At 61.9% G+C, this 25,767-nt stretch overlaps 1 protein-coding gene across 10 annotated transcripts in view; it reads right to left on the reverse strand.

The window, feature by feature from the left end:
* Positions 1–494: 494 nt before the first annotated feature.
* Positions 495–25,767, reverse strand: part of RALGPS1 (Ral GEF with PH domain and SH3 binding motif 1) — a 240,160-nt gene continuing 214,887 nt past the window's right edge. For 3 of the 10 annotated variants that reach the window (XM_016131696.2, XM_016131697.2, XM_036218303.1), the window contains exons 12-19: positions 23,062–23,188; positions 21,745–21,902; positions 19,559–19,610; positions 10,329–10,412; positions 9,143–9,248; positions 8,586–8,678; positions 8,279–8,384; positions 5,934–6,516 (exon numbers count right to left, since the gene is read on the reverse strand). In XM_016131696.2, the coding sequence (XP_015987182.2) occupies positions 6,323–6,516; positions 8,279–8,384; positions 8,586–8,678; positions 9,143–9,248; positions 10,329–10,412; positions 19,559–19,610; positions 21,745–21,902; positions 23,062–23,188 (920 nt within the window). In that variant the 3' untranslated portion in view covers positions 5,934–6,322. Of the gene's footprint in view, positions 3,135–5,926; positions 6,517–8,278; positions 8,385–8,585; positions 8,679–9,142; positions 9,249–10,328; positions 10,413–19,558; positions 19,611–21,744; positions 21,903–23,061; positions 23,189–25,767 lie in introns of those variants that run through there. The other 7 variants (XM_036218304.1, XM_016131695.2, XM_036218305.1 and 4 more) reach the window with 7 other exon arrangements.

Below are 25,767 nucleotides of genomic sequence, written 5' to 3' on the forward strand. Positions count from 1 at the left end.
CATCCTAAAAGGTATCGGTCTTGGGCTTCAGAGGTGGGAGGAAGATGATGAAAGAAATACTGGCCATCTTGGCAAGAAAAAAAAAAAAGCTTTATAAATTCAGTTGGCAAGAGCGAGCGGCGGGTACTTTCCCAAACAGAGTCCCTTCGAGCATCTTCCTCTCTAGGTGCTATAGTGGGACAGGCGTGATGAACGGGCTTCTTTGGGGGAGAGAAAGGAGGCCGCTCTCTCTCCCTGGGCACGCTCAGAACAATATTTCTGCTGCTCTCCACCAAATCAATCCTCCAGGAAGTATTTCAGTTGTCAGAACGCAGTTGGCTGACCTTCAGTTACAAGACGTGTTCGGCTGAAAGGGGTGAAAATTTCTCCCAGAAAGAGGTGAGGGGGCTGTTTGTTCTCGGGGCACCATAATGATACCGGCTACCTATGCCAGTTTGAAGACAGCATTCTATAATTTTCTTTTTGGGGTGCCGTGACCTGTTTGCTTAAAAAAAAAAAACAAAACAAAACAGCACACGCATGCAAGACAGGTCATCTCCAATGGTTTCACAAACATGTGTGCACTAGGGACGATCGAGTAGGAAACACCAGAACTGCTTCCCTTCAGGGTAAAAATCCACCCACAGGCTCTCCCCCTTTGGGGCTTATGCCTGGCCCCCCCGTGTCCCGGCCTTGCAGGCCTCCTCGCCTGCAGCTTGGGGGACACACCGACGCTGGGAAGACGGTCTGCTCTGCGCTCACGTGCTGGGCCCCGAGCGCCTCGTCTCCAGGATTCTCCCGCTGCCTTCACGGTTCTCGTCGGTTCCACGGGGACTTGGCCGACGAGGCTTCCACGGAGGTTTCAAGAGCCCGGTCTCATAGGGTTTCGAGGAGGGGATGTGGGATGGGCCTCGACGAGCGAAAAGGCCAAACACTGTGAAAAGAATCGTGCTTGTGCTATTTCGAATTAGGCTTGGAAGAAAACATGTGCGGAGGAGGGGAGAACGTTATCCGGGTTAGTGGAGCCTGAAGTCAGGTTTCAGGATCGACGTCGCTCACGTTTCATGGGAGAAACACGTGGGCAGTCGAAGGGCGGACGGGCACAAGGGAAATAAGCAGCTGACGCTCCAGTCTGGCACGTCCATCCAGCCTTAAGACAGAAAATGAACAGGTAGCATCGGGTCGAACGTCAAGTTAAAGCGTTAACACTGGGCGGTTCTGGCGAGAGGCGTTTAGACGGTTCGGCGCTTCCCTTCAGCCTCTACGTGCTAATTTGAACAGTCACTGGTATGAGTGAGGTGCAGGCATCCGGACCCCGGCTGCGGGCGGGTGTGCAAAGCACCGGGGGCCGAGGTCTGACGGCGTCGACTTTACCATCGGAAGTTTTTCCTGGCAAGGAAGTATTCTAGACTTTGCTCCAAAGGAGGGTTAGTGACCGAGCACCGTAAGGCTCGACCACAAAACGAGATCCTGATGACAGCTCCTTTCTTCGCCAGTTCATTCAGATTTTCAGAGGTTGTCACCATTTGATCAAAATACGGTGGTGGGTCCTTTAGTGGTTTTTAAATTGACCGATTACGGTTTACTGGTTAAGGTGTTGAAGCATCTTGCCCAGAAACTTCTAGGGGTGGTTTGTTGTCTGATCACTGTGAGCCATGAAACCATGACCCAGAAATTCAGTTTCTTTCAGAAAATCATTTTAGGGTTTCCTTCTCAGATTAAGGACACCCCGATGAGAGAGAGAGAGAGGAGTGGGGGAGCTACGGCGCTGAAGCTACCATAAATAAAGTTGATTTTTATTCATTATTTTGAATAAAAATGTATTTGTGCAAAATAAAATCGTCTGAAAAACATGACAGTGACAGGTAAAGGTTGTGGTTCAGGTGACGAGCTCTTAACTGAAAGGAGAGCTCGGGCCGTTCGCTCCCCAGGGCTTTGCTGCCTTGTCACCATGGGCATCAACGGTTGTGCCCTTGGATTTGGATGATGGAAAACTTGCTGGTGACCGGGTTTGGGGCCAAGACTGGGGGAGCTTAAGGCCTCAGTGTCGCTCAGCTCCCCAGTGGGATCAGGAGCCCCAGCGGGCCCTGCCCTGGCAGTGAGGCAAAGGAACGAGATGATAAGAGCGGAAGCCTGGGCCTGCGGGGGGAGGTCGATGCGAAGCGGCTTCCATGCAGCCGTCCCCGGTGAGCACGGTGGCCTCCGAGCCGCTTCTGAGGAGCCGGGAGAAGGGTCGCGACTTCCCGTCCTGGCCTGGTGGGAGGGGGCGAGAAGAGAAGGGCCTCCGGGCCCTGTGGCCGAGGGCGGGGGAGGAAGCCAGCAGGCCGGCGGCCCAGTCCACAGTCCGGAAGCCGGGTTCTGTCTCAGCAGAGCCGACGGCAACAAGGCCTGGAAGGGACCCGGGCCCAGCAAGCAGGCCTTCCAGATGAATAGCACCCATAGGAACAGAAAACAAGACACAATTTAAGGCATTGTTCGTTTACAGTAAAAGAAATCGAGGGACCCTTAACACAGGAGGGATCTGTGCTCTCTCCCCTTCCTCGGTGGACAAGGCTGTCACTCAAGGTCCAAGCAGGGCCTCAAAGCCAATGAAGTGTGTGATATCACGAGTCTTGTGCCAAAATGCATGTTTCTCGAAGAGTTCACACTCGCTCACGCACATGTATACAGCACGCACACGCAGAGGACGCTTCGGGGGTTGTACAAAATCTGAGGCCGCCCTGTGGGCGAGCAACCCCATGCACTTGGGGTGTAAAAGCCAGTTCCACAGCCTGGTCCTTCCCTCTGGCCCCTCAGGCGGGAGGGATAGCACTGTCCAGTCCCATGCGGGAGGAAGCTCGGCGGACCCGACGCGGGCCAGACGCTCTCTGGTCGCAGCTGCGGCTGGTGGACGGCCGGCCGAGGGCCCAGGGAGGGAGGGCGGTGTAGCTGCAGAATGGGGGTCGTGAGAGTCGCTGGGGACTGGGGCCCTCTGGGCTGTGAGGCCACAGGCTGCGTCCCCTCGGGTCCGGCTGTGAGTCTCCCAGCACCCCGGCCAACGGCCTGTGCCCAGGACCCGTGCTTCACCACCAGTCCCGAGCGGGCCTCCCGGAAGCCTGTGAAGTCACGCCAAGTCCCGCAGAGGCTTATTCAAATGACATAAGGTTTGCAGGTACCTAGAAGAGAAAGCTCAGCCTTTTGTCAAAGTTCTGGCCCTCCCTTTCGGAAGGGGACAAAGGGTGGTCCCTAGGGGAAGGGACCAGGCCTTGCGCAGTGAGGCTACGAATGAGGTCAGGGGAGGAGAGGGCATGGTAGTAACATCCACTGCCATCTGTTCAGTGACCGCCCTGTGCCAGGCACCGCTCTGAATACTTCACATGCAGCGCGTCCTCCGGCGCTCACTGCAGCCCCCACGAGGCCAGTACTGGAAGTATCCCCATTGTAAAGAGGACGACTGAGGCTTAGAGAGTGAAGGGGCTCAGCGAGCAGGTGGCGGGGCTCAGACGCAGCCCATGCTCTCTAGCACCCTCCCTGGGTCAAGATACGACTGCACTTGCGTGGGAGGACGCAGACCCTGCAGGAATGGGCACGTGCCTACGGAAGGGGAGCCGGCCGGGGGGAGGGGAACGGAAGGGGCAGGAGTTGGCAGGCGGAAGCACAAGGAGGGGGAGCAAGTTTGGGGAGATCAGGAACCCCAAGACCTTCCCATAGCTGTGTCCCCAGGACAAGACCCCAGTTCCCTTTACCGCGGGGGCGACGAGCCCCAAGGTGAGGGTGTCTCCCCCTCCCCTCAAAACTGCTAACACCCCCCGAGCTTTGGGCCCCCTTTGCCCAGCACTGCCATGCGGGGGCCCAGAGAGCTGATGAAAAGCAGTTTCACCGACAACAATCCATCTTGGTGTCAATTCGGTCCAAGTGATGAAGTGGAAAAAAGGCAGTTACAATAACGGTGACAGCAGCGCTGTTCCGAATGGCAAAAAAAAAGCAGGAAATCATTCTTGGGGTCACTAGCAGAGGAATCAATTTTAAGAAAATCAGTACCAATAAATGAATGAAAGCTACACACGGTGACACAGATGAATCTTAAGGACGCACTGCAGGAGGAAAGCAAGTCACAGAAGAAAATGCACAGTTATGGTTCTATTTATAAAAGAAAGTTTTTTTGTATTTTGTTTTTGTTTTTTTTTTTAAAAAAAAGGTACCCTAGGCAATGTATTAGGAATCGCTGCACGTGCTCACGTTTTACCAGAATGGTAAACAAACAAATCAGGAGAGCGGTTATGGGCGATGAGGTTTACGTAGATTCAGTGTGACTTCAAACAATGTGAAGAAATGCGATCCCCGCCCCCCCCCCCCAAAAGAAAGCCAGTCTCGGCTTAGTCACTGACATTGGCCGTGGTGGGGGGGGGAGCTCTCGTGGCATGCCCTCAGGCGGATGGCTGTGCGGTACTCGGCTGTTGCCAGCTTTTAATTATTACGTACAGCACAGAGCGGGAACATTTGGTTCAAAGCGAATTAGAAGTAAAAAGAGAAAAGAGTGGGAAAACAAGACAGTCTTCGCCCTCAGGTCTGAACGCTGGACAGAAGTCCGTAAACGTAGCTACCCCACGCCATGGCACCCGCATTCGCCACACACGAAACTCAATCCATTCGGCCTTCTGACCAAACACCTGCTCTGTCACATGGGTCTGACCCAGTTCCCAGCGACCTGCTGTGGGACCTGCTGTCACCCTCGGGCTGCCTCCCTCCCACCCGCCGGGAGGGGACGCTAGGCTCCTGCTCAGAGCAACCCTTGGTGCTCCTGGCTGGGGCTACCACAGTGCTGTCAGTCCCTGTCGCACCGGAAGCCGCCCCAGCCTCCCGCTCACAGGCCACGGGGCCGCCCGCGTGTGCTCTGTTCTCTACAAGTGGCCCTCGGAGCTGATGACAGACCCCAGATGCGTACTGTGTGACTGGTGCGGAGGAAGTCGGGGCGTTCTTCCTCTCCCAACGTGCCCTGAGGTGGCACCAGCCTTGTTCAAGTCCTAACGCCTGACTGTCCCCCAAGCCCCCGGGTCTTCCCGTCGTGTAGATGGGCAATTACATTTGTTTAACGTGAGAAACATACGTAGGCACTCTAGAAGTCACACTTACGGTTTCTTGAACATCATTTTAGAAATTTATACGCACCCATAAGGATGCAGATGTACCAGTATGAATGAGGTCGTCCTTACACACATTTTCACACTTTGCTTTTTCACTCATATCACGGAGCTCCTTTCAGCGCTCGCACTCGGAGCTGCCTCCGTCTCTGATCGCCCTCGGGCGTCGCCCGACGGGGACGGACAGAGGGTCACTGAGGCGTCCGGGCTTTGCGTGCGGGAGCGTATGAGGGGCTCGGACGCCGTTTATTTGGAGCTTCCCTGCGGTGCCCCAAGTTAGTCCCCATGTCGGTCTCATCCTACTGTTTCGTTTGTCGAGGACTTCCTGCCAAGTCCGCTTTCTAGTTTCTATCACCTAGAATTCGATCGGCTTGTCAGCCACGTCCTCGTCTACGTTACAGGTGAAAACCCTGGATGGGAACAGACAGCATGGACCCACGAGATGCGCTGCTAGAGACCGCCCTCCCGCGCGCCAGCACCGCTGAGGGGCCATGACGGCCGTGAAGGCGCCGTGGCCGGCTCCCCTCCCTGACCCGTACGCCTGGCACGGACTGGCCTTTGCTGAGACGCCCTCGGGCCTCGGGGCTGCGGCCGCCATTATCCCAAGCCCTGGTGCTCTCTCCCCAGACTGAGAGGAACCCAACGCCCCAGCGCCTAGGCTGATCCCTGGGGAACGCAGACAGGGTGGCGCGGGGCCAGGAGCGCATGTCCTGGCACCCTGGTGCCCAGGGCGCGCACGCTCTGGCCTGCCCGCCTGGTGCTGAAGGCTGGGCAGCCATTCCTCGCACGAGCCTGGGCAGCAGGGGCTGTGCTCCTGGGCCCTGAGCTCAGCTGCAGGAGGCCGAGGGAGCCGGAGGTTGCCCGGGACGCAGGAGGCGGGGGAACTGAGGGACGGCGAGTGTCGACTTTGGTGCGGGGCAGACCCGGGCCAGACCTCACTCCCCGTGGGACCTTAAACGAGCACTGCCACTGTCTGAGCCTCAGCGTCCTCGGTGCCAAACGGAGACAGTGAGAGAACCGGCCCCACAGGGGCGGCGGGAGGGTGTGGGCCCGGTCCTGCCTGTGGAACGTTCCGGGTAATGCCTGGCCGTGGGGTCCGAGGGGGTGGTGGGCATGGTGGGGAGGGAACCACCACCAAGCCCAGCAGACCAGAGCCCCGCCCGTCAGCGTGGGGGGTGGGGGCGGGCAGGAGGCCCATCGTAAGTTTGGAGTATTTCCATGAATTAACTTTGGGGGAATGATCTGCGGCCCGGACCGGACCCGTAGTCCCGAGCAAGGGCGGGAGAGGGTATTTCGGGGGGCGAGCAGGACTGTGGTGACTTTACCTGAGGCCTGTTGCTTTTACATGCATCATCCAAATGCTTGTGCCACAGAATTGCATGGAACCGAGAACCAGTCTGGAACTTGTAAACATTGCCTGTCGGGTAGAGAAGCCATTGGTTAAGAAGAGGGTCGCAGGGGAGGGTCTGCCTGTGACTGTGGCATGCAGATGAACGTGACCATGGGAACTAAACTAAGGAGGGTCAAGAGCAGCCCAAGGCAAGCATGGGACTTGCAGAGAGGGAGCCCTCCTCCCCCGACCCGTGCTCTCGGCTGTCATTTGGACCAAGGCTCTTAACCATTTTTCGGCCCACGGTGCCTTCGGCGCTGGTGAGGCACGTGGACTCTCCTCGGAATAATGTTTTCAAATGCATAAAATAAAATCACAAAGAAAATCAATACTGAAATGGAGTTATCAAACTCCCAAGACGCAAATGGGCGATGGAGATAGAGCTGTGCTTCCTTATGGATGCACGGGACGCGGGAGCAGGTCTGGCGCCATTTCGAAGGGATGGGCGGAAATGGCGCTCTGAGACGTCTGCACCAACATGGGACAGGAGGACACCTGTGGCTTCTCTCGGAGCTAAAGTCACAGGTAGTGTGAACATCATTCTAGTTTAACACTCGTAATTAAAGCGTTCGAGGTCACGAAAAACAAAGATGTAATTTTTTCCCACCCGACCTCACAGACCCCTTGTTGTGTTCGACCCGAGGACCCTGGCCACCCAAGTGTCACAGTTCCCTCTGTCGGTGGCCATGCTTTCCTCTGGGCGAAGGCTCAAGAGTGGCCTGTGGTCCCCATGGCCATAAGGCCTTTGAGTCAAGCTTGTGTAGGCACAGCCTTCATTTGCTAAAGAAATCACTTCTAACCCGGGCTCAGAGCCTTGAGGAAGTAACCCCGGTGGTAGCCAGGCTGAGGGCAGCCGCACGTGGGTCCGATCGCTCAGAAACAGCGGGGGCCTCGGTTCCTCCCCATTCCCTGGGCTCCTTGAGGTGCCCGGTTTTGACTTCCCACTAGAAACCTTAGAGCTCTGACACCCCAGGCGTGGTCTCTAGACCAGCGGCATCATCTGTTTTGCTGGTTAGAAACGCAGAATCTTGGTCTCCCGCCCAGATCCCCTGAATCTGAATCTGAATTTTAACAAGATCCCCACCAGGTGATGGTTACGTACATGAACGCTGCACTAGAGCATTCCCATGCAGGTGTGAAGACGCACCCGAGAGTCTGCCTGGCCAGGACCCCAGACCCGGGCAGTTGGGGGTTTTGTCACATGACTCAGGCTACCAAGGAGACCGGCAGGGCCTGTTCTGAGTGTCAGCACAGCCGGGGCTCTCGGGCAGGACGGTGCCCAGAACATCTCCATCTTCCCAGCGCGGTCATGGGACAAGAACCAGGAAGGACTGGGAGACGACTGGGCAAGTTAAAGCTGGCCCTTCGTAAAAGGGTTCTTCCCTGATTTGGCCTTGGACCAGGACACTGCCAGAGTCTCATGGCATGGGGAATGTCAGGGGCATCCCTGAAATCTCCCGAGACCCAAGACCCTTCTGGCCACGTGGCATTACGTTATTTACTACAAAACGCTGAGGTTACGGCTCCGGGGGGGATGGGCTCCGGGAGCCACAGGTGAGGCCACAAAAGGGATCCCTGTGAGCACATGCCATGCACACCGCCCAGAGGACACACGGAGCACGATGTGCGCAGCTTTTGTGGACTAGCGAGGGGACCCTGTGAACATCGGAATCGAAAGCAAGGAGAAACCAGGGACCACAGACGTTCCCGCTGTTCCAAAGTGTGCGTCTGGCAGAAGGTGACACAGGGCAGGGAGCAGCTGCAGGCGCCCGGCTCCGGCCGCGCCTACCTTTGTCGGGGTTATTCAGCTGGAAGATATCCGGGTGCTCGGGGTCGTCAGGCAGCTGCACCATCCAGCCCACGACCGAGACCTTTTTGCCAGGCGTGGATTTATACTGGAGAACAAGAGCGTTGGTAGCCAGGAGGCTCACAGCTTCCACCCCCCGAGGAAGGCCGGCCCGGGCCACGCCGGGTTCCTTCACACCCCACCCACCGGCTTCCTTCCACCCCACCCACCGCCTCCGCCGCCTCCGCCCAGGCCCTGCGGGTCACGTGAGATGAAGGCCCAGCACGGAGAGTCCTTTCCTGGGACTTACGTGTTTTCTGTCCGTTCCCCGCAAGGACTTGGCTCCATAGTACAGGAGGGTGGATCCTGAGAGTATGACCCAGTACCTGGTCCACGAGGACAGCTGCACCGGAAGGGGAGGCAGAGTGACAATGCCGCGCGTCGTGGGGGGCGGAGTCCCCCGGCTGCCTCATCGTGGACCAGCTGTGTGGGCAGGAGGGTGGCCCCCTCCCCGAACCGATGCCAGCAAAGGCCTCCAGATTCCACGCCCCTGTCCTGCTGCGAGGCCAGGTGGAGAGGGACGCTGTGTCCGTGACTGTCCCGGGCTGAGGGGAGCTTCTCAGGGGCAGTGCCCCCCGGACTCCCGGGTCTCGGGGCGCTCGCCCGGCTCCCGCTCGCTGCACGCTCACTGTGCGTGCCGTGACACCCTGGTCAAGTCCGCTAGGACACGGGCACGTTCCACCCCGGTTTATGGATGTGGAAGCCGAGTTCCTTGCCCACTCAGCGGCACAGCCGGGCCCGGAGCCGTGGCTGGCGGCCGGAGGCCAGGCCCCTCCCGACGCCCCTGCTGCCTCCGAGGAGACTCACCGCGGGCTTCCGTCCTTCCTTGAGCAGAGTTTTCCTCCGCAGAGGCCCCTCCATGGTGGGCGCCGCCGCCGAGCTGCCCAGCGCACAGATGCACGGGCCGGTGGGGCTGCGGGTACAGCACCGGTCAGACACCTGGAGGAGCTGCGGCCAGGCGCCCACCCACCGACTGGGGCCCGCGCGTCCCCCACTGCGGAGTCCACGGGCTGCTGGGGAAGGCCAGCATGGGGAGGGCCCCGAGGCCGCAGAGCATGAAGGAAGGTGGCCCTGGGCTCACCCAACGCTGACAACCGTCGCCTCCCTCATCTTTCCGAGTGCTGCGAAGCCGTAGCTTGGTGGGTGACCAAGCATCCTGTGACCTAGCCACCCCCCTCCCTTATCTCCCTAGACGTCTCTCCTGAGCTCCAGCCCCACACGCGGGAGCTTCTGCCCAGGGACAGCCACCTCCCCCAGGCTGCTCTTCCTTCCTGGTCCCCGTGAACGGCACCACCACCCACCCGGTCGCTCGGGGCAGAAACCTAGGCCTTTTCTTCTCTCCCCCCTCCACCCCTGCGACCCAGCCGGTCCCAGAGGATGCCTTGATCCTGTGTCCTAAAGACGCTGGACTGTCCACCTCAGCCGCCACCCCTCCCGCCGCAGGGCAGGACCCGAGCTTCCTTCGGCCGACGGCCCATGCGCGACCGTGGCCTCACACCGTCCATGTGTGCCTGCCTCCCGCGTGCTCGGCGCCCCACAGCCAGGATGCTGGGGTCATGCCGCCCGCCCCCCCCGTCCTCCCCCGTCCCTCTCCCATACCACCCCTTCACTGCCTCTGAGGCCCCCCCCCGCACCCCCTCACGCACCAGCTTCCCTTCACTCACAGCCACCTCTTGGGCCCGGGGGCTGTCCCTTTGCCACTCTGTCCCTCCACCTCCCCTCCCCTCATCTGGCTAATTCCTACCACTCTTCCAGTCTTTTCTCCAGGGAGGCTTGCCTTGCTCGCCCCTCCCGGAGCACCCCGCCCCCACCCAAGGCCGTGGGCGCCTGTGGCTTTGGGCTCCGCTCCCGCCTCCCCTGCTGCAGTGGCCTCGCGGGCGAGGCAGGGGCTGCGTCCATGTCCTTCGTGGCCCGGGTCTAGCACGGTGTTTGGCCTCCAACGAGCGCCCTCTCGCTACTTGCCAGGTAAAGCCGCACACGCATAAATGCCTACCTGTAGACGCAGCTCCGGGTTCTGGGCGAATTCCGAACTGGAACCCGCCAGTTGGGCCCCAGTGTGGCGTAGAGACGTCCCCTGCTTCAGAAGGAAAAGGCTGAGTTTTAACAATGGAATGGAAAGGCCAGATACTCTGAAGGGGGCGCGAGGGTCCCCGACTCGGTGGCCGTTAGCTCAGGAAGTGCCAACCTCCAGCCTCCTGAGCTGCCAGGTCAGGGAACAAACACCCCCAGAGCCTCCATCCAGGCACGTCCCCAGGGCCCCGGCCCATTGTTTCCTTCCCGTGTCAAGGTGGCATGCCCACCTGCCCCGGGGTGAGGCTGAGCGTTTTAACAGGAAAGGCCGCAGAACCAGAACAGCCCACGGTAAACCCAGCAAGCCCAGTCGAAGGACACAGCCCTGAGCCGGGGCACACCCGAATTCCTCTCCTCTATATCCTCTCTGCCGGTCCCCCGCAAACCTGCTCTGTGACCTGGTCCCCCACAAACCTGCTCTGCGACCTGCTCCGTCCGAGAGTTTGTGCTCCGGGACCCCTACATGGGCTGCCCAGCTGGCTCCTGTCTCACCTGAAGTCACCAACGGTGACCCTTCCCGGCGGAAAACGCCGCTTCTGGGGTCAGCAGGAAGCTGAACCGACCTCGGGGAGGGTTCCACCTTTCTCCTCTCGCGACCCTTCTCTCTCCTAGTGGAAGGACTTCCTGTGTCCACTTGGTCCTCAACCTTCCCCCCAGCTCTGCCGCGCGGCCCATCTCTGGGCCAAATGACAACATAACCCGATTTCCACGGCCAGACTTCCTTGTCAAACGCTCCCTCTGCTACCCACTGCTGATCCCGGATGGCTGCGTACTGCCCTGTGGCCCTGGACACCCGTGGCTGGCGTGGGGACATCCTCATTCTTTGGGGCCAGTGCACCACACCACGGCTGAGCTCAGGGTCCTCGCGAGAGGGCCAGGCTGCTCCCTGCCCCTCCCTCCTCCACTCAGGAAGGAACTGTCCTCGATGCTTATCTCAGGTCCACTGTCCGGGGGCCCAAGTGCAGGATGGTTATCGAGGTCGGCCGCTCCGGGACCCCGCCCACCCGGCCCATAGGCCACTCCTCGTCAGGTGGTGAAGAGCCGCAGCGTGTGCTTGGCCCCCCAGGTTCCCGAATGTAACGGGCGTCGGCCCTTCCCCCACCCCGCTGCTCACAGACGATGGTCACAGGCTGACCGCAGCCCGGCCCCAGCGCCAGCGTGGGCTGCGGCACACACGAGGCCCTGGCACGCTCGGCGCCCGGCCGGCGGGCGGGCCCGCCTCCTCCCTGTCCTCCGTTCACAAAGGCCGGGACGCGGCGAGCGAGCGGGACTCTGCACGTAATGATGGATGTGCCCCGGTGTCTGAGAAGCTTCAGAAACTTCACGGTGACCGGCAATACCTGTCGTGCACCTCGCAACACGGTGTGACCCAAAGACGTGGCGCAACAGGTCACGACCCTGTGCTTGCGCGGGCTGCTGTCCTCCCAGCATGCCCAGGGTGGGGCAGCGCCGACGCCGGCCTTTCCCGTGGTGACACCCCCCATGGCCCGCGCCGGGGGAGTCTCCTCCTTTGCTCCCGATTCCCACGCCGAGTTCCCTCCGGTGTGGAGTTGGATGTGGCGCCTCCCTTCCCAGAGCCGGACCCTCCGACCCCTTCTGTCCACCTTTCTTCTGCTGCGTCTTCTTTCCCAGGTTCCCCAGGAAAACGTGTGACCACAGTGGACCGCCTGCAGCCTCCAGTGCCTCGGACCGGGCGGCGTGGCGGGTGCGGCCGCCTCCTCTCCACCGCGCTCTCCCCTTTGGTGAGAGGCCGCAGTGGGACTGACATCTGTTGCCGGAGGGCTTTAGATCAGCATCTTCCACCCCGCGGAGGCTTCCGGGCAGCCTTCCCTGGAGCCCTTCCAGACGGCGCGGGGCGCTCCCGAGTGCACTGGGCCGGCGGGGGAGTGCGGGGGCGCCGGGGTCGCTGGGGCGGCTCACGGAGGGGTCACTGCTTAGCGAGGGCGCCGAGGCGCCAGGCCGCACACGCGTCCCCTCACGGGAGCTGTGCTCGAGCACCACCGTCCTCCTCGGAACGGGGAAACTGAGGCTCGGTGATGTGAGGACACTTGACCGAGGCATGAGCCTCGTCAGCCGGCATTGGAACCCAGGTCTGTGAGACTCTGTAGCCCGAGCTCCTCCCATGCCATGCGGGAGGGGCTGCCAGGGGGACTGGGCGCGGGTCCGGAGCCAGCACCGCGTGGGCTCCGCGCCCTACCCGCTTCGGCTGCAGCACGCTGCGGGGCCGTCGTCGGTGTCCGTGAGGCTGCAGGCCACACAGTTCTCCGGCCCTGGATCTCCTGGGGCCGGGCCACCTCCTGGGTCCCTGGTCCCGGGCTTCGCCGCCAGGGTGCTCTCCCGACGGATTCGGCTGCCCGGCACTTCGGAGCAGCTGCTGTTCGCCGACTGCTTTCACACCCTGCTCCCCCCGACTCTGTGGGGCGGGACTGCTCCCGCCCTGTCTTAGGAGGGGCAACTGAGGCTCAAGGAGGTGAAGCCACTTGTCTCGCTTCACCTGCCTGTCATTAAGGATGGAGATGCAGATGCCCACAAAGGGAGGCTGGCCTTCCCGTGTGAAGGGAAGGCCCACGTGGTCAAGCTGCTGCAGGTGGAGTCGTCGATCCACGGCCTCCCCTCCCCCCGCCCCAGTCCCCTGCAACCTGGGGGTGCAACCCCGTCCCTAAAGTCAGGGTGACTCCTCCCGAGGCCGGCCTTTTGGAGCGCAGAGCGAGGGCTGTGGTGGCCACCCTTCCCTCCCACGGTGAGCCCTGCAGGCCCGGAGGAGGATGGGGGGCGGGGGGCTCCGGCTGGGCCCAGGCAGGCTGGCATCAGCGCAGAGGAGCCAGGATCTTCGGCCACGGGAGCCAGACAACGGTCCCTGCCCTGATTTGAGAAGGTCTGTTGTTTGAATGTTCAGGGCCAGAAAACACAGCCGGCAGCAGTACCTGATGAACTCTAGAAAGCGCGGGATTTCTCTGACTGACCGACGTGGGGCTTCCCGCTCCAGAACCCCAGGCGCCCTTCCCGGCATCATGGGGGAACCTGGGGCTGAACACACTGCACCCCAGGAAGGCCGTTTTACTGTTCCCTCCCAAGGAGGGATCTTGGGGGAGGCGGCGGGGAGGGCTGCAGGAGGCAACCTGCCTCAGGGGACGTCTCGTCCGGGGAAGATGGAGGCTCACGACCAAACAGAACCTCAGTCCCAGAGGCCGTGCGAGATGGCGATGACGGCTGTGACAGGATTATGGGGTGACGGTGACGGTGGGGGGGTGATGGGTGCCTGGGCGCGTGCTAAGCAGTATTCAGTCGTCGTCTCGTTTAATCAAACACCACTGTGGGGTAGTCTTACCCCCACCCTGCGAGGCTTGGAGAGGCCGAGTAACTTGCCCAAGGTCACGGCACTAGGAGTGGGTGGTACTGCTGTGGTGGAGGCAGCCAGGGGCCTTCAAGGCCGGTGGCGCCGTGAGAAGTCAGACTGGCCGGGGCCGCTCTGGACGGCGCCTTCCCCGCGGCAGCTTTCTGGGCAAACGTCAGGCGGTAGGTGCCTCGGGGGCTGAACTTCACATTCTAGCCCAAGTCCCTGTTCCCGGTCTCGGAGGCTGGGAGGCAGGGAGGAGTCTTGGGTAATAATCACCCCTGGACCTCAGCAGTCTTGTCTCCACCCAGCCTGAGAGCCTGGATCACGTGCTTGCTGGCACGAGGCACCCACTAACTGAAACTCACAAAAATCCCAAAGTTCCCCCGAGGAAGAAACTCCATTTAGGGGCTTGGCATTTCCTGTGAGCATCCTCCCTGTCGCATTGAGGGGCCTGGGGCTCAGAGAGGTTGAGAGACATGGCCAAGGTCACTGAGACAGTCAGCAGTCCTGACTGCAGGCCCCTCCCGGCTCTACTGGCAGGGCCCGGCAGCCAGGCCGCGGGCCTCCCCTGCAGAGGCGCACTGAGAACTCAGGGGCCAGGACGCACCGTGGAGCCCTCCTCTCCTGGGCTCACGCTGAGACACCTCCAGCATCCCTGGGCCGCCCTCCCATCCTGGTACGTGACTCAGGCCTCCTCGCCTCCTCAGTCCGGGACGCCCTGAGGGCCCACAGCGGTCCTCTTCACTAAATGTCCTTGGGCTTCGCCTGTACCAGGAGCCGCCCCCGATCCTGCGGACGGACTCGGTCCCTCTGTTGGACGCCCCCGTCGTATGCTGCCCGCCCTCTTCGTGACCTCTGCGGACCTGGCAGCGTGCATCCATCTAACCTCACTCCCAACGAGACTGCGAGCTGTGACTGGTTCCCACTGCATCCCGCCCCTTCAGAGAGGGGTGTCGCCTCGCCCCCCCCTTTCCCTGTCCCAGCGGAGGGGCGTCCTCCCAGGGCCCCCCGCACCCCCGCCCTGCCACCACCTGTACTCCGGCCCGGCTCTTCCACACTCACGGCCCTCCACACGGTGCGGCCCCGCCAGACTGGGGAGGTGGGTGGTGGAGAGTTTTGTCATGAACTTTGTGACGTACTTGCATATTTCACCTCTTAAAAAGTGATCAGTAAGCATTTCCGATTATGTCTTTTTTAAAAAAGTTAATTTTTTTTTTTTCTGGGTGTGATTGAAACATTTACCCATCGTGGAAAATTTGGAGAATACAGACAAAAAATAAAGAAACTCACTCGATAATCCTAGGACTCAGAGACAACCAAGATGAATGACGTTATGTACTTTTATACCCACGTATACATTCATCTCTAACGTCTACTTCGTTCCTCTTTTAGAAAACCTCGTTTAACATTTTTAACTCTTAGGCTGATACTCTTGGTCTCACGTTTAGTGAGAAATCAGGCATAAAAAAGGACCTGTCACCTTTTACTAGTGGGCCTAAGACACTCCCTTCCCCCTTGAATTTCTGAGCAGCCTGACGTCTGCTAGAGGCCGACCCTGTGCAATGTCCATGGTCCCTACTGTCCAGTTATTAGGTCCGTGTGGACAATGCCTTTTCGGGGCCATCTCCCTCTCCTCCCTGGAAAAGTAGTGTGTGACTCAGGGCTCTCCTTCTGCCTTTGTCCCCACTCCTGGGACATCTAAGCAAAACAGCTGCAGGTTGGGGACATGAGGAAGTGTCTTAGGAGAGAAGGGGTCCCCCCCACCAAAGCCAGTGACTCTTGAGGGCCCTGACCTAGGGCACTGCTTTTTCCTCATTCTGGGTCCTGAAGATGGGGAGGGTCTTTAGGGTGGCCTGGGGGCTGAGCAAGGACAACGCCTCCCTGAGTTCGGCCACCTGCCCCCAGCCCGCAGGCCCTATGGCTTTGCCGAGGCTGAGCTGGGGACAGGATGAGCAGACAGGCACAGCAGCAGGCCGCCTCCTTTGCTCCCTGAACCCTCACTCCACGGTCGGGGTCGGGGTCGGTGGCTGTGTCCCCCTCGGCCCCCCGCCTGGCCCACTCCCACAGGGAGCAGCACATGGTCCCAGGGGCTCTGTGGGCTCCCACGCGGGCGCTCTTTAAGGCTGGCCTCTTCAAGGAAGTACTGGACACAGCCTGAGCTCTGGCTGCCAGCCAAGGACCACCTACGGGCCACCAGGCTGACACGTCCATGTGTGTAAACTCAGGGGAGGCAGACTTGCCTGACAGGCTCAGATGGTCCGGCCTTGGCCAGATAACGGGATGCTCCCGCCAGCCTGTTCTCAGTGGCATAGAGGGCGATGAGACGTGCCTTCGGGCCAGCGCAGGGGTGCGTGCCCGTGGCGTGGGTCACTGCCTGGGGCCTCGCTGCCCTTCCTGCTGGCATCTGGCCCCACCTCCCTTCCTGGCCTGGGGGTTGGGGGGCTGGTGGGCCGGTCGGTTGCAAGCTGTCCTCCCTCAGCTTCAGGGCTCTGGGGCAAGGCGTCGCCCCCTGCCCCCCACCCTGGCCCAGCCTGGGGGGCTGGAGAAGCCAGGGCTTCTTCCTTTCACACACCTCATTCCCCTGGGGGGGCCCAGCCCTTTCCTGCTCCCAGCTCTGGTTCCCAGGCCACTGTCCCCCTGCAGGTGTGAAGATGCAGAGAGCCGCGTCCCTACCCGTCTACCCATCTGGTGGGAACGGCTGGCGGGATCTCCGAGGGGGGCGCTTGCTTTGCTGGAAGTGTTTGGGGGGGCTCTTCTGGGGCTGACACTGGCCTCGAGGCCCAGGCAGGGTGATGCCCGGGCTTCTGGGGGAAGGGGGAATCTGCTCCCCCTTGTGGAGCAGGGGCGGTGTGGCCCGGGGAGGGCCGGGGTGCAGGGGGACCCAGTGGGGCTGAGCGCTGGGTGGGTGAAGGGTGCCCAGGTGACAATGCGAATGGTGGTCACCGGACTGTAAGAAGAAAGAACACAGAACGAAGATTTCCGAGTGTGTGCGGTAAACCCTCCCCTCTGGGGAAGTCTAGAATGCTCGCGGGCATTGCGGGGAGGGGATTCTTTGTGGTGGACGGGGAGAGAGGCTCATGCAGGATGGACACAGAGACCGGAGGCTGGGCCACCGGGGCTGGAGGACAAAAGGTGGTTGGCATCTGGATTGCCAGGACTGCCCTGGGCCTCAGAAGGGCCCGGGGGGGAGACATCCAAGCCCCAACAGCACCTTCCAAACCAGATTGTCTCCTGCTCCCCTCAGCAAGGAGGGGCTGGACCAGACACTAGGTCCCGAGAGGAGGAGAGCCAGGACCTGCTCCCTGCGGGACTGCCCCGAAGCCTGCCGGCGGCAGGGCAGGGCTGGGCGCCTGCCCGGGTGAGCCGGCGGAGAGCGCAGCACCTGCAGGAGATGCCGCCCGTAAAAGCACCTGCCACGGGCGTTCGGGTGGACAGTGAACCCCATGCTGCCTTCTAAGTGACAGAGGGAAAGGAGAAATGCCGCGTCTACCTCGGCGTCCCCACTGAACTGAGCAGGGCGCTGTCGCTCTGGCCAGGTGCGCCCTCAGGCTCCCCCCCACCCCCCGCCGGCAGCTCTAACCTCAGCTGTGGGCGCTTAGCAGGAACCGTGCGGCCACTCTCAGTGACTAGCGTGGTGTCTGGCACGGAGCAGTAGCCGAATAAATGCCGACTGAATGAATGAATGGGGCGATGGATGAGTGAATGAATGAAGGAAGGAAAGAAGGAAGGAAGCGAGGAAGCATGGAAGGCGGGAGCCAGCGAACAGGTCCAGGTCCGAATGACGTTCAGGCTCTTGACACTGTGCCCATGTTTCCCACGCAACGTCCCCTTGGTGGCCCGCGGCCCGGAGAGCGGCTGGTTTGCCTACAAGCCCCCCCCTCAGGCGTCCCCTGACCGGCACTGAGAAAAGTCCAACTTCTGCTCGTCAGATTTGGAGCCTGGCCCCTGGTGCCTGCTGGTTTTTGTCCTACCGCTGGGGTGACCCCAGAGCTATGGCTGCGCGGCCCGCCTGCATGAGCCCCTCCCCGTGAGGACAGAGCAAACGTCCCTCCCGGAGTCCTAGAGCAGGGACAGAGGGAAGAGCCTTGAGGGCCCATGGCTTTATTGCTCCCCGTTTCCTGCCCTCCAACGAGGGTTTCACAAGGACAGACAGGCTGACTGACCGACGCGGGGCCAGCGCCGGAGCTGTCACGGCGGCCCTCTGGGCGAGGCCTGAAGCACAGCAGTGGAGGGGTGGGCTTGGTGGCCAGCGAGATGGTCACCTCTGTCCCGGCAGAGGTGTGTGAAGCGGGAGGGGTCACGTCACCTCACGTCACCTCCTGGAGCCTTGCTGTTCACATGCATCAAATAGAGCACAACAAACAGCCACCTTTTGGAGTGTGTGAGGATTCGGTGAGACCCGCACAGTGTCTGGCACAGAGGGAATGCCCAGCAAAGATCACCTGTCACCATGCTACGTCCCTCTGCCCCGCGAGAATTTGCTGGGCGGGATTCACTTCCTGTCTGGCTACTTTATGATGATGGGGAGGCTTTAGCACCAGAGGAGAAGCGTGTGTGAGTGTGCACACAAATGTATGCGTGAGTATGTATATGTGTGAGAGATAGTTGTGTGCACGTGTATGCACACCCACGTGAGAGGATGTGAGCGTGTGTGTACCAACATGAAAGTGTGCCTGTGCGTGTGCATGTGTGAGTGTGTAGTGTCCATATGAGTGTGAGTGTGATGGGCATGTGTGTGTGTGTGTAGATTGTGTGTGTCCACGTGTGTGCATGTGCGTGTATGTGAAGCATGTAGAATGTGTCCATGTAGGTGTCCATATGACTGTGCGTGTGTATGTGTGACTGTGCAGTGTGTCCATGTGTGTGTGTGTGAGCGTGCAGAATGTGTGTGTCCATGTGTATGTCCAAGTGAGTGTGTGCATGTGCATGTTATGTGAGCGTGCAGTGTGTCCGTGTGTGTGTGTGTAGAATGTGTGTCCACGTGTGTGAGTGTGCATGTATGTGGAGCATGTAGAACATGTCCATGTGTGTGTGCGCGTGTGTGAGCATGCAGTGTGTCCACGTGCGTGTGCGCGTCTGCCCCGGCACACAGGCCCCGCGCGCTCGTGGCGGGGCCGCCCTGAAGGACCGTGGGAACCTGCCCCTCGCCACGTTCTGGCTTCTCGGTCGCGTGCTGCCCCCACCTCCGGTGGCACCAAGGCTATGGGAGCCCCGTGCGCAGAGTCCCCGTCCCCCAACCCCGCCGGGCGTCTGGTGCCGGGAGAGCACCCGTCTGCGGAGCGAGGGCTGAGGCGCATTCCTGAGCAGGAGGCCCTGGGCGCGCCGGCTCCCCGCAGGGAGCCAGATCCCGGGCTGAGGGTCCACTTTGCTGTCACCAGCGCCCAGCAGGCCGAGCGTCAGCCCAAGGCCCGGGGCCATGTGGGTGCAACACCCTCAGACGCCACCAGGTGGAGCCCCGGGGCCGTCTGCTGACGAGGCTGTTCTCCGGCTCCGGTTTCCAGCACCCACATTACAGACCAAACCTGCTCCCAGGCCTCCTCAGCAGCTCGGCCCAGCAGAGGAGGAGGCGCTGGCCTCAGGATCCTGGCCTAGCGCTGGACCGGCCGATGAGGGGGCTGCTCAGAGCATGGGGCTGGGACCCCACCCCGGCCCCCCCAGTCGGCCCTGCCCTTGGGCCGAGCTTCCTGAGGAGCCGCAGAGCAGCCCCAGCAGGTGAGACCAGGGGTCTGGTCCCTGCCTGGAACTGTCTCCCGCTCCCTGGGGGCCCTGAGCGCCTCCCCTGGGAGGGAGGGAGGCCGAGGTGCGGCCACACTCACCTTTCCAGCCCTGAAGACATCTCTTCACTAAACTCTGAGCTCTCACTACTGCCTGGAAAAGGAACACAGATCAATGAGTGGGGCAGCCTCACCCCGGAGGGGCCAACCCCGGAGGGGCCTGTCCTCCCGGCTCAGCGGGTGCCACAGGAGGGCCGGGGAACAGCTCCCTGGCCCCGCGGGCATCAGTGCGACGGGTTCCTGTTGCCTCTGCTTCTGCCTCTCTGCCCTAGGAGGGTCGGAAGGCCCATCCGTCCGCCCCAACCTTCCCAGGGGGTCCTCGCTCCCTTCCTGCAGCCCCTCAGGAAGCCTGCGGCTGCTTGCTGGGGTCTGGGCCTCGGGCCCGGGTCGGCCTGGCGGCTCCGCCACCGCCTCCCTCTGGCCCACGCAAAACCAGGGCCAGGGCAGGCCTCTCCCGGTGAGGACGGAGGCCCAGTGAGCACGTCTGGCCTCAGGGGTCAGGGCTGGTCGCTGGTCACTGAGCAGCTGCCCAGCACTACACAGGAGCCTCGAGGGAGGTCTCCTTTAGGCCCTTGGCCGTGTACACACAGAGAGGGGCTCGACACCCCCTCCCCCACCTGCCTGTCTGCGGCTGACTCAGACGCCCTCCCCTCAGGGGCTCCCCGAGGCCTGCCTCTGAGAGATCTGCTCCTGTCACTGCACACCCCCGAGTGGCCCTGGAGGTGCCACGGTTCGGTGCGCGTTGCCTGGGCTGCCTGCTGGCACCGAGGCTGGGCAGCGGGAAAGGGGGCAGGAGGACGTCTCGGCCCCGTGGGGGTCACAGGAAAGACAGGACCCGTTCGGCTCCAGACAGGGCACAGGCACACACAACTTTCTCCTTGGAACTTTCGGCTCCAAACAGAGAAAAATCTGCATTCCCCAGACACAGGAGGAGCCGAGCGCGTGAGCGCCTGGCGACCTCCCGCCCGGATCGCGGGCAGTGCCGCTGAGCCTGGCTGCGTTTTGTGTCTCGGGAAGAGCGGGACCTGGGCTCGGGCACAGCTCAGACAGGTCCCAGGGTGTAAAGGGGCTGTTCTGCCGCCCAGCTGAATGCTCCTGGGCCAGGACTTCCCACGCTGGTGCCTCACGACCCCACCCCACAGGACGCTCCAAGGGAAGGGGTCCCCCACCACAAGCCAGGGGGCGGGGGACCTGCAGGCTCTACTGACTTCTGGAGAGCCCTAACGCCCTCAGCATGTCGGGGTCTCTGAGACGAGACCTGCTCCCCTGGCTTAGCCGGCCTTTCCCTGCCGCATTGCCCCCAAAACTCCCCTCTCAAAGGCAGACCTCTGAACCACGCTGCTGCACACCCCTGCCTGGGCCCCAACGGGATGACCTCATCCCGAGTCAGAAGACACACACGGACCTTATCGCAGATTTTTCTGGGGGTGGGAGAGAGCTGTCCCCTGGAGTGAGATTGCCTCACGCGCTGGCCTCATTTCAGAGGGACGTGGGACGTGAGATCCCTGCCTGTTCTCCCCGTCCCGCGCCTTCCTCCCCGTGCTCACGGGCCCGCCACCCTACAGGCCCCACCAGATCAGACCCGCCAGGGGCCCCAGGACTGCTGCCAGCGAAGGGAAGCAGACAGACACACGGACACAAGGACTACAGAAGCACAGGCATGCGGAAAGGGCGTGGCCGGCGGGCAGTGCCGACCGGCGGCCTGGGCACCGCAGGGGGACGGGCCTGCGGCCTCGGCTCGGCTCTGCCCGGCTCTGCCCCCGTCCCCTCCGCTGGCCTGCGCGCCACTTCCGGCCGAGGCCCAGACAGGCGGTTTCATCCCCGAGGTCCCTTTTTCGTCCTCCCTGACTCCGACTCCTCCGTGTGACGACAAGGACACACGTGAGGACCCGGTGGCCCACCGAGCTGCTGTCCTCGGGCGGCTTCCCCGGCTCTGTCCTGCCCGCTGGGGCCTGTGGCTCCCCCAGGGGCAGGAGTCCCGTGGAGGCCCTGACAGCTGCCGACCCACGACGGCGGGTCCCGGCTGTGTGTGTCGGGCTGCTCCTTCGCCCTGCCTGCCGTGCTCAGGGCCGCCGGCAGGATGAGGGCGGACCCAGGGCCCCTCTGCGAAGCCCCGGCGGCCGCTGCAGGGCTGACGGACGCTGCACAGCGACGGACAGACATGAGCACACGCCGGGCCGCGGCCCCCGGCTGCGGCGCGTTGGGGGGCGGGGGCCGGAGGCGCTTACCTAGGGAGAGTCCGTTGGTGACGGCGGAGGAGGAGGCGAGCGCGAGGCCCCTGCGGGGGCTGCGGGACTCTAGGACGCTGTCGTCCAGCAGGTGCCTCGCTTTCTCCGACGGGAACGTCGCGCTTTTACTCTCAACTACACTCAACTGACACATCATACTGGAAAACGGAAGGGGGGAGAGAGGGCGCGGCTCCGTGTCTGTGGGGGGCCCCCGAGCAGGGCCCCGCCCTGCCGCGCGGCGTGACCTTGGGCAAGTCACATCCTTTTCTGAGCCTCGGTTTCTCCATCCGTCAGATGGAGACTAACGATGCTCGCCCCGCCGGTCCCCCCAGGATGAGTATGAGGCTCACGAGGGTGGACAGTGCTTGTGAGCGATGGGGTGCGCCAGGGATGGGGGACCGTGACCCTGTGGTCGCTAGGTCTGGTTCTGGAGTCGCACACGCCTGGTCCAAATCTTTGCTCCAACCTTACTCACCATCGACCCTCACTGGCCTCGCTCTTACCACGCACTTAATGCAGTGCCCGCCTCGGGGGCCTGCAGGGGCTCAGCGAGACAATGCCCGGTGGCCACGCAGCACAGTGTCGAGCCCAGGGAAAGCCCTGGACACTCAGAGAACAATCATTTCCTCCTCCAGCCCGTGAGTGACTCCAGGGCCAGCCTGGGCTGGCTGAGGCTTGTGTCGTAGTGGAAGGAAGGAAGGAAGGAAGGAAGGAAGGAAGGAAGGAAGGAAGGAAGGAAGGAAGAAGGGGAGATGGAAGGGAGACAGGAACAGAAGGAGGGAGAGATGGACCCAACTGTTCAGAAGCCTGTGCCCAACGCCCTGGGGACGCGGGCACGGCTGCTCCCGGCCATGCCGGGGACCACGCGTGGACCCCAGCTGTCGCCCCCACAGGGCTGGGAGAACCGGCGCAGGCTCACTCTCCTGCAGGCTCTCTCTAGCAACTGGCAAGCAGAGACTGAGCCACGAGCCACCTCGTGCTGCCCCGGATGACGGTCACGGTGCCCACTGGACTCTGGGCTTTACACACCGGGGCACGGACCACTGCTTCCCGCCCTTCCCTCCACGCCCCTTCCCCCAGCTGCTGGGCCAGCGAGACCCATCACCAGTACTGGACTGCGCTGTGCAGGCCCCACAGCTCTTCCCGACCCCGTGCCAGTCGGAGCAGAGGGCACCAGCCGGCGATGCCAAGGGCAGTCGTCAGCAATTCCCGGACGGGGTGGGGAGGGCCCGGTGGGCGACCGCTCCCAAAGGCCTTCAGCCCAGACCTCACGCCCAGCCCACGTAGAGCCCGAGGGGAGCTCGCGCCGTTACCCACTTGTTGCCCAGGCTGTGGCTCTTCCTGTGCCTCGGGACCGGGGGTGTGGGGAGGCTGCCGGCAACGGATGCGTCGGGGCAGGTGGGCCGCCGGCTGAACCTTGTGGAGCTGGAGCCGGCGGAGGGGCCTGGAACAGAGCGGAGAGAGGGGCCGTGAGGGGCTGCAGAGGCTCTGAGGCGGTGGGCGCGGGGTGGGGTAAGGCACTTGGCCAGGCTGTCCCCGACGGGGCAAGATCCGTGCAAGCCCCGTGGCTTTCTCCTCATGACACGCTGACCCCTCGCTCCCAGGACAACCAGCTCCTGGGGCTGACATCTGTCAGGATGGCCAGTGTCCTGCTGTGCCCGGCGCCCCTGACAGGGGACGACACCCAGCCGGGCGACAGAACTGAGAACTAGCAGCACGTCCTCTGAGCCCAGGTCTGCCGTCCTCACCCCTGCATCTCGCTCCAGCCACTCGTTCAGTGAGGGCAGCGAGAGCCGTGGGGGTCGGGGGCGGGCAAAGGATTTACCGAGTGACAGCACAGCGAGGTGCCTCACCCCGGGCCTGAAAGTTGCTGCCTGGGTGACTTTGGACGGGCTGCTTCTTCCCTGAGCCTCGGTTTTCTCCTCTGAAAAGTGGAAATAATTCAACTCGCCTTGCAGTCGTGAGGTGATGTATGCAGGGTTTCAGTGCACTCAGACTTGTTTTATTATGATAATCACCACCATGTCATGGGGACAGTAGGGGGTTGTCAGAGACCGGGGGTTGGGGCCACAAACCCCTCTAAGCGTCACATGCAGAGACCGGGGCAGAATCCTTCACGCCAGCCACGTCCACGGCTACATACTGAGGGGCGTGGTACCACCCACGACTGTACTCTCGAAGTTTCTGTGGCTTGAGAAGGGAGGTTTTGAAGGGAGGCGACCCCAGATGCTGGCCTAGCCTCCGCTACCTGGGCTGGACACCGGAAGTGGGGGCCAGGGCTTCTGCATGTCCTGCGGGGCACACCCCACGCACAGCGAAGCAAGGGCCTGCTGCCTGGCCGTGCCGAATAACTTTCCCCGGGGCGACTGGGGCAGCCCGAGGTCCACCCAGGGCTCCAGAGCCTCCACCACACGGCACGAGTGACCGAAGGGTTCCCACGTCCTCCTGCATGCCTGGCTCACCCTGTTCCTTTATGTCGAAATGAGTCCCTAAAATCCGGTGTCCATGAGTAATGACATTTCCATCAACCTCATTTTTGCCACACCAGTGAACACTCACTGGCTTCTCACCAGAGCCCCTGGCATAGGACCCTACTGATCACTGTTTGTGGCCCAAGGAACCTTAACGAGGGGGCCTTCACACCACACCGCCTCTGGGCGCCACCGTCTGCAAGACCCGGCCCGGTGGCAGGGGGCAGGGGTCACGGTCTGAGGTCCCAATTCCAGCCTGCACGCGAAGGCGCAAGAACAGGACTCTGACGGACCAAGCGACACCGTCACAAGCCGCTTCACGGTGGGGATACGTTCTAAGGCGTGGCCCAGCGAGGCCACTGTGTCGTGCGAGCGTCAGAGAGCACGCTTACACCAACTCAGACGGTCCGGCCCGCTGCAGCCCCGAGCCGCACGGGGTGGCCTGCGGCTCCCAGGCCACGGGCCTGTACAGCACGTGACTGCACAGACCGACGTGAAATTAAATCAAGCTCAAGAAACGAAGCGATCGAGAGACTCGGAGAACGTGCGGTGTACGCGGCTGCCGGCGTGAGGCAGGACAGTTCTGCAGCACGCTTTTTACAAGTAGAAAGAGCGTACTCTAAAACAACAGCTAAAAGTACAGCACGGCAAGTACCTAAACCAGTAACGCAGGCATCGATCATCGAGCATGACGGACCGTACGTGACCACATGTGCTGTACGCGTACACCACTGGCCGAGCAGCGGCTGCTTGCCTCGGCATCGGCACGGACACGTGAGCAATGCCTCGCACTATGACGTCACGGCAGCTACGACGTCACTAGGCGATAGGGATTTCCCGGCTCCGTTATAATCTGTGGGGCCACTGCTGACCCAATCGTCGCTACGCGGGGTGCGACTGTCGCCAGCTCGGAGAGGCCCCGGGAAGGCCTCTGAGGAGTGAGTGTGCGGAGGCCCCGAAACTGCGCCCGAGCTCTGGGCACGTGTGCGTTTTCCCGGCGAAGGGCTCCGCCCTGCTCGTCAGCCTCCGGGAGGCTGCAATTCCTAACCCGGGCAGGCGTGGGACGCCTGGGGGAGCGAGCGGGGTGTGGAGATGGAGGGCCTGGGGCTCGCCCCTGCAGCTTCCGATCGCGGCGCCTCAGGTGGGGCTGGGCTTTGCTCTCCCGGGGATCCGACGCGCGCCCCGTGGAAGAGCTTCCGCTGGAAGCGCAGGCGCGGGCCCCGGCCCGGAGGAGACGTCCGGAGGCCGTCCTGCCTTGTTTTTGTTTTGTACATGTTGCTCAATACGCGAGTCCGTGCGGAGTGTGGAATTCGCCTTGTTTATCAGAGGGATGACGGTCTCTCCGCCTGAGTCACTCTGGCTCCCATCCCGGGTGCAGAGAGTGTTCCGTAAAGGTCAAATCGCATGGCTCCTCCCGCTCTGGTCTGAACTGGGACTCGACTCCCTGGTGTCGTAGCAATAATAGTAATAATAATAATAATAATAATAATAATAATAATAATGGCGAGAATTATGGTGGAAGGTTCGGTGCCCAGCACCGTGCTGGGCGTGT

Source organism: Rousettus aegyptiacus, unplaced genomic scaffold, assembly GCF_014176215.1.
Source record: "Rousettus aegyptiacus isolate mRouAeg1 unplaced genomic scaffold, mRouAeg1.p scaffold_m13_p_3, whole genome shotgun sequence".
Classification (NCBI taxonomy): Eukaryota; Metazoa; Chordata; class Mammalia; order Chiroptera; family Pteropodidae; genus Rousettus; species Rousettus aegyptiacus.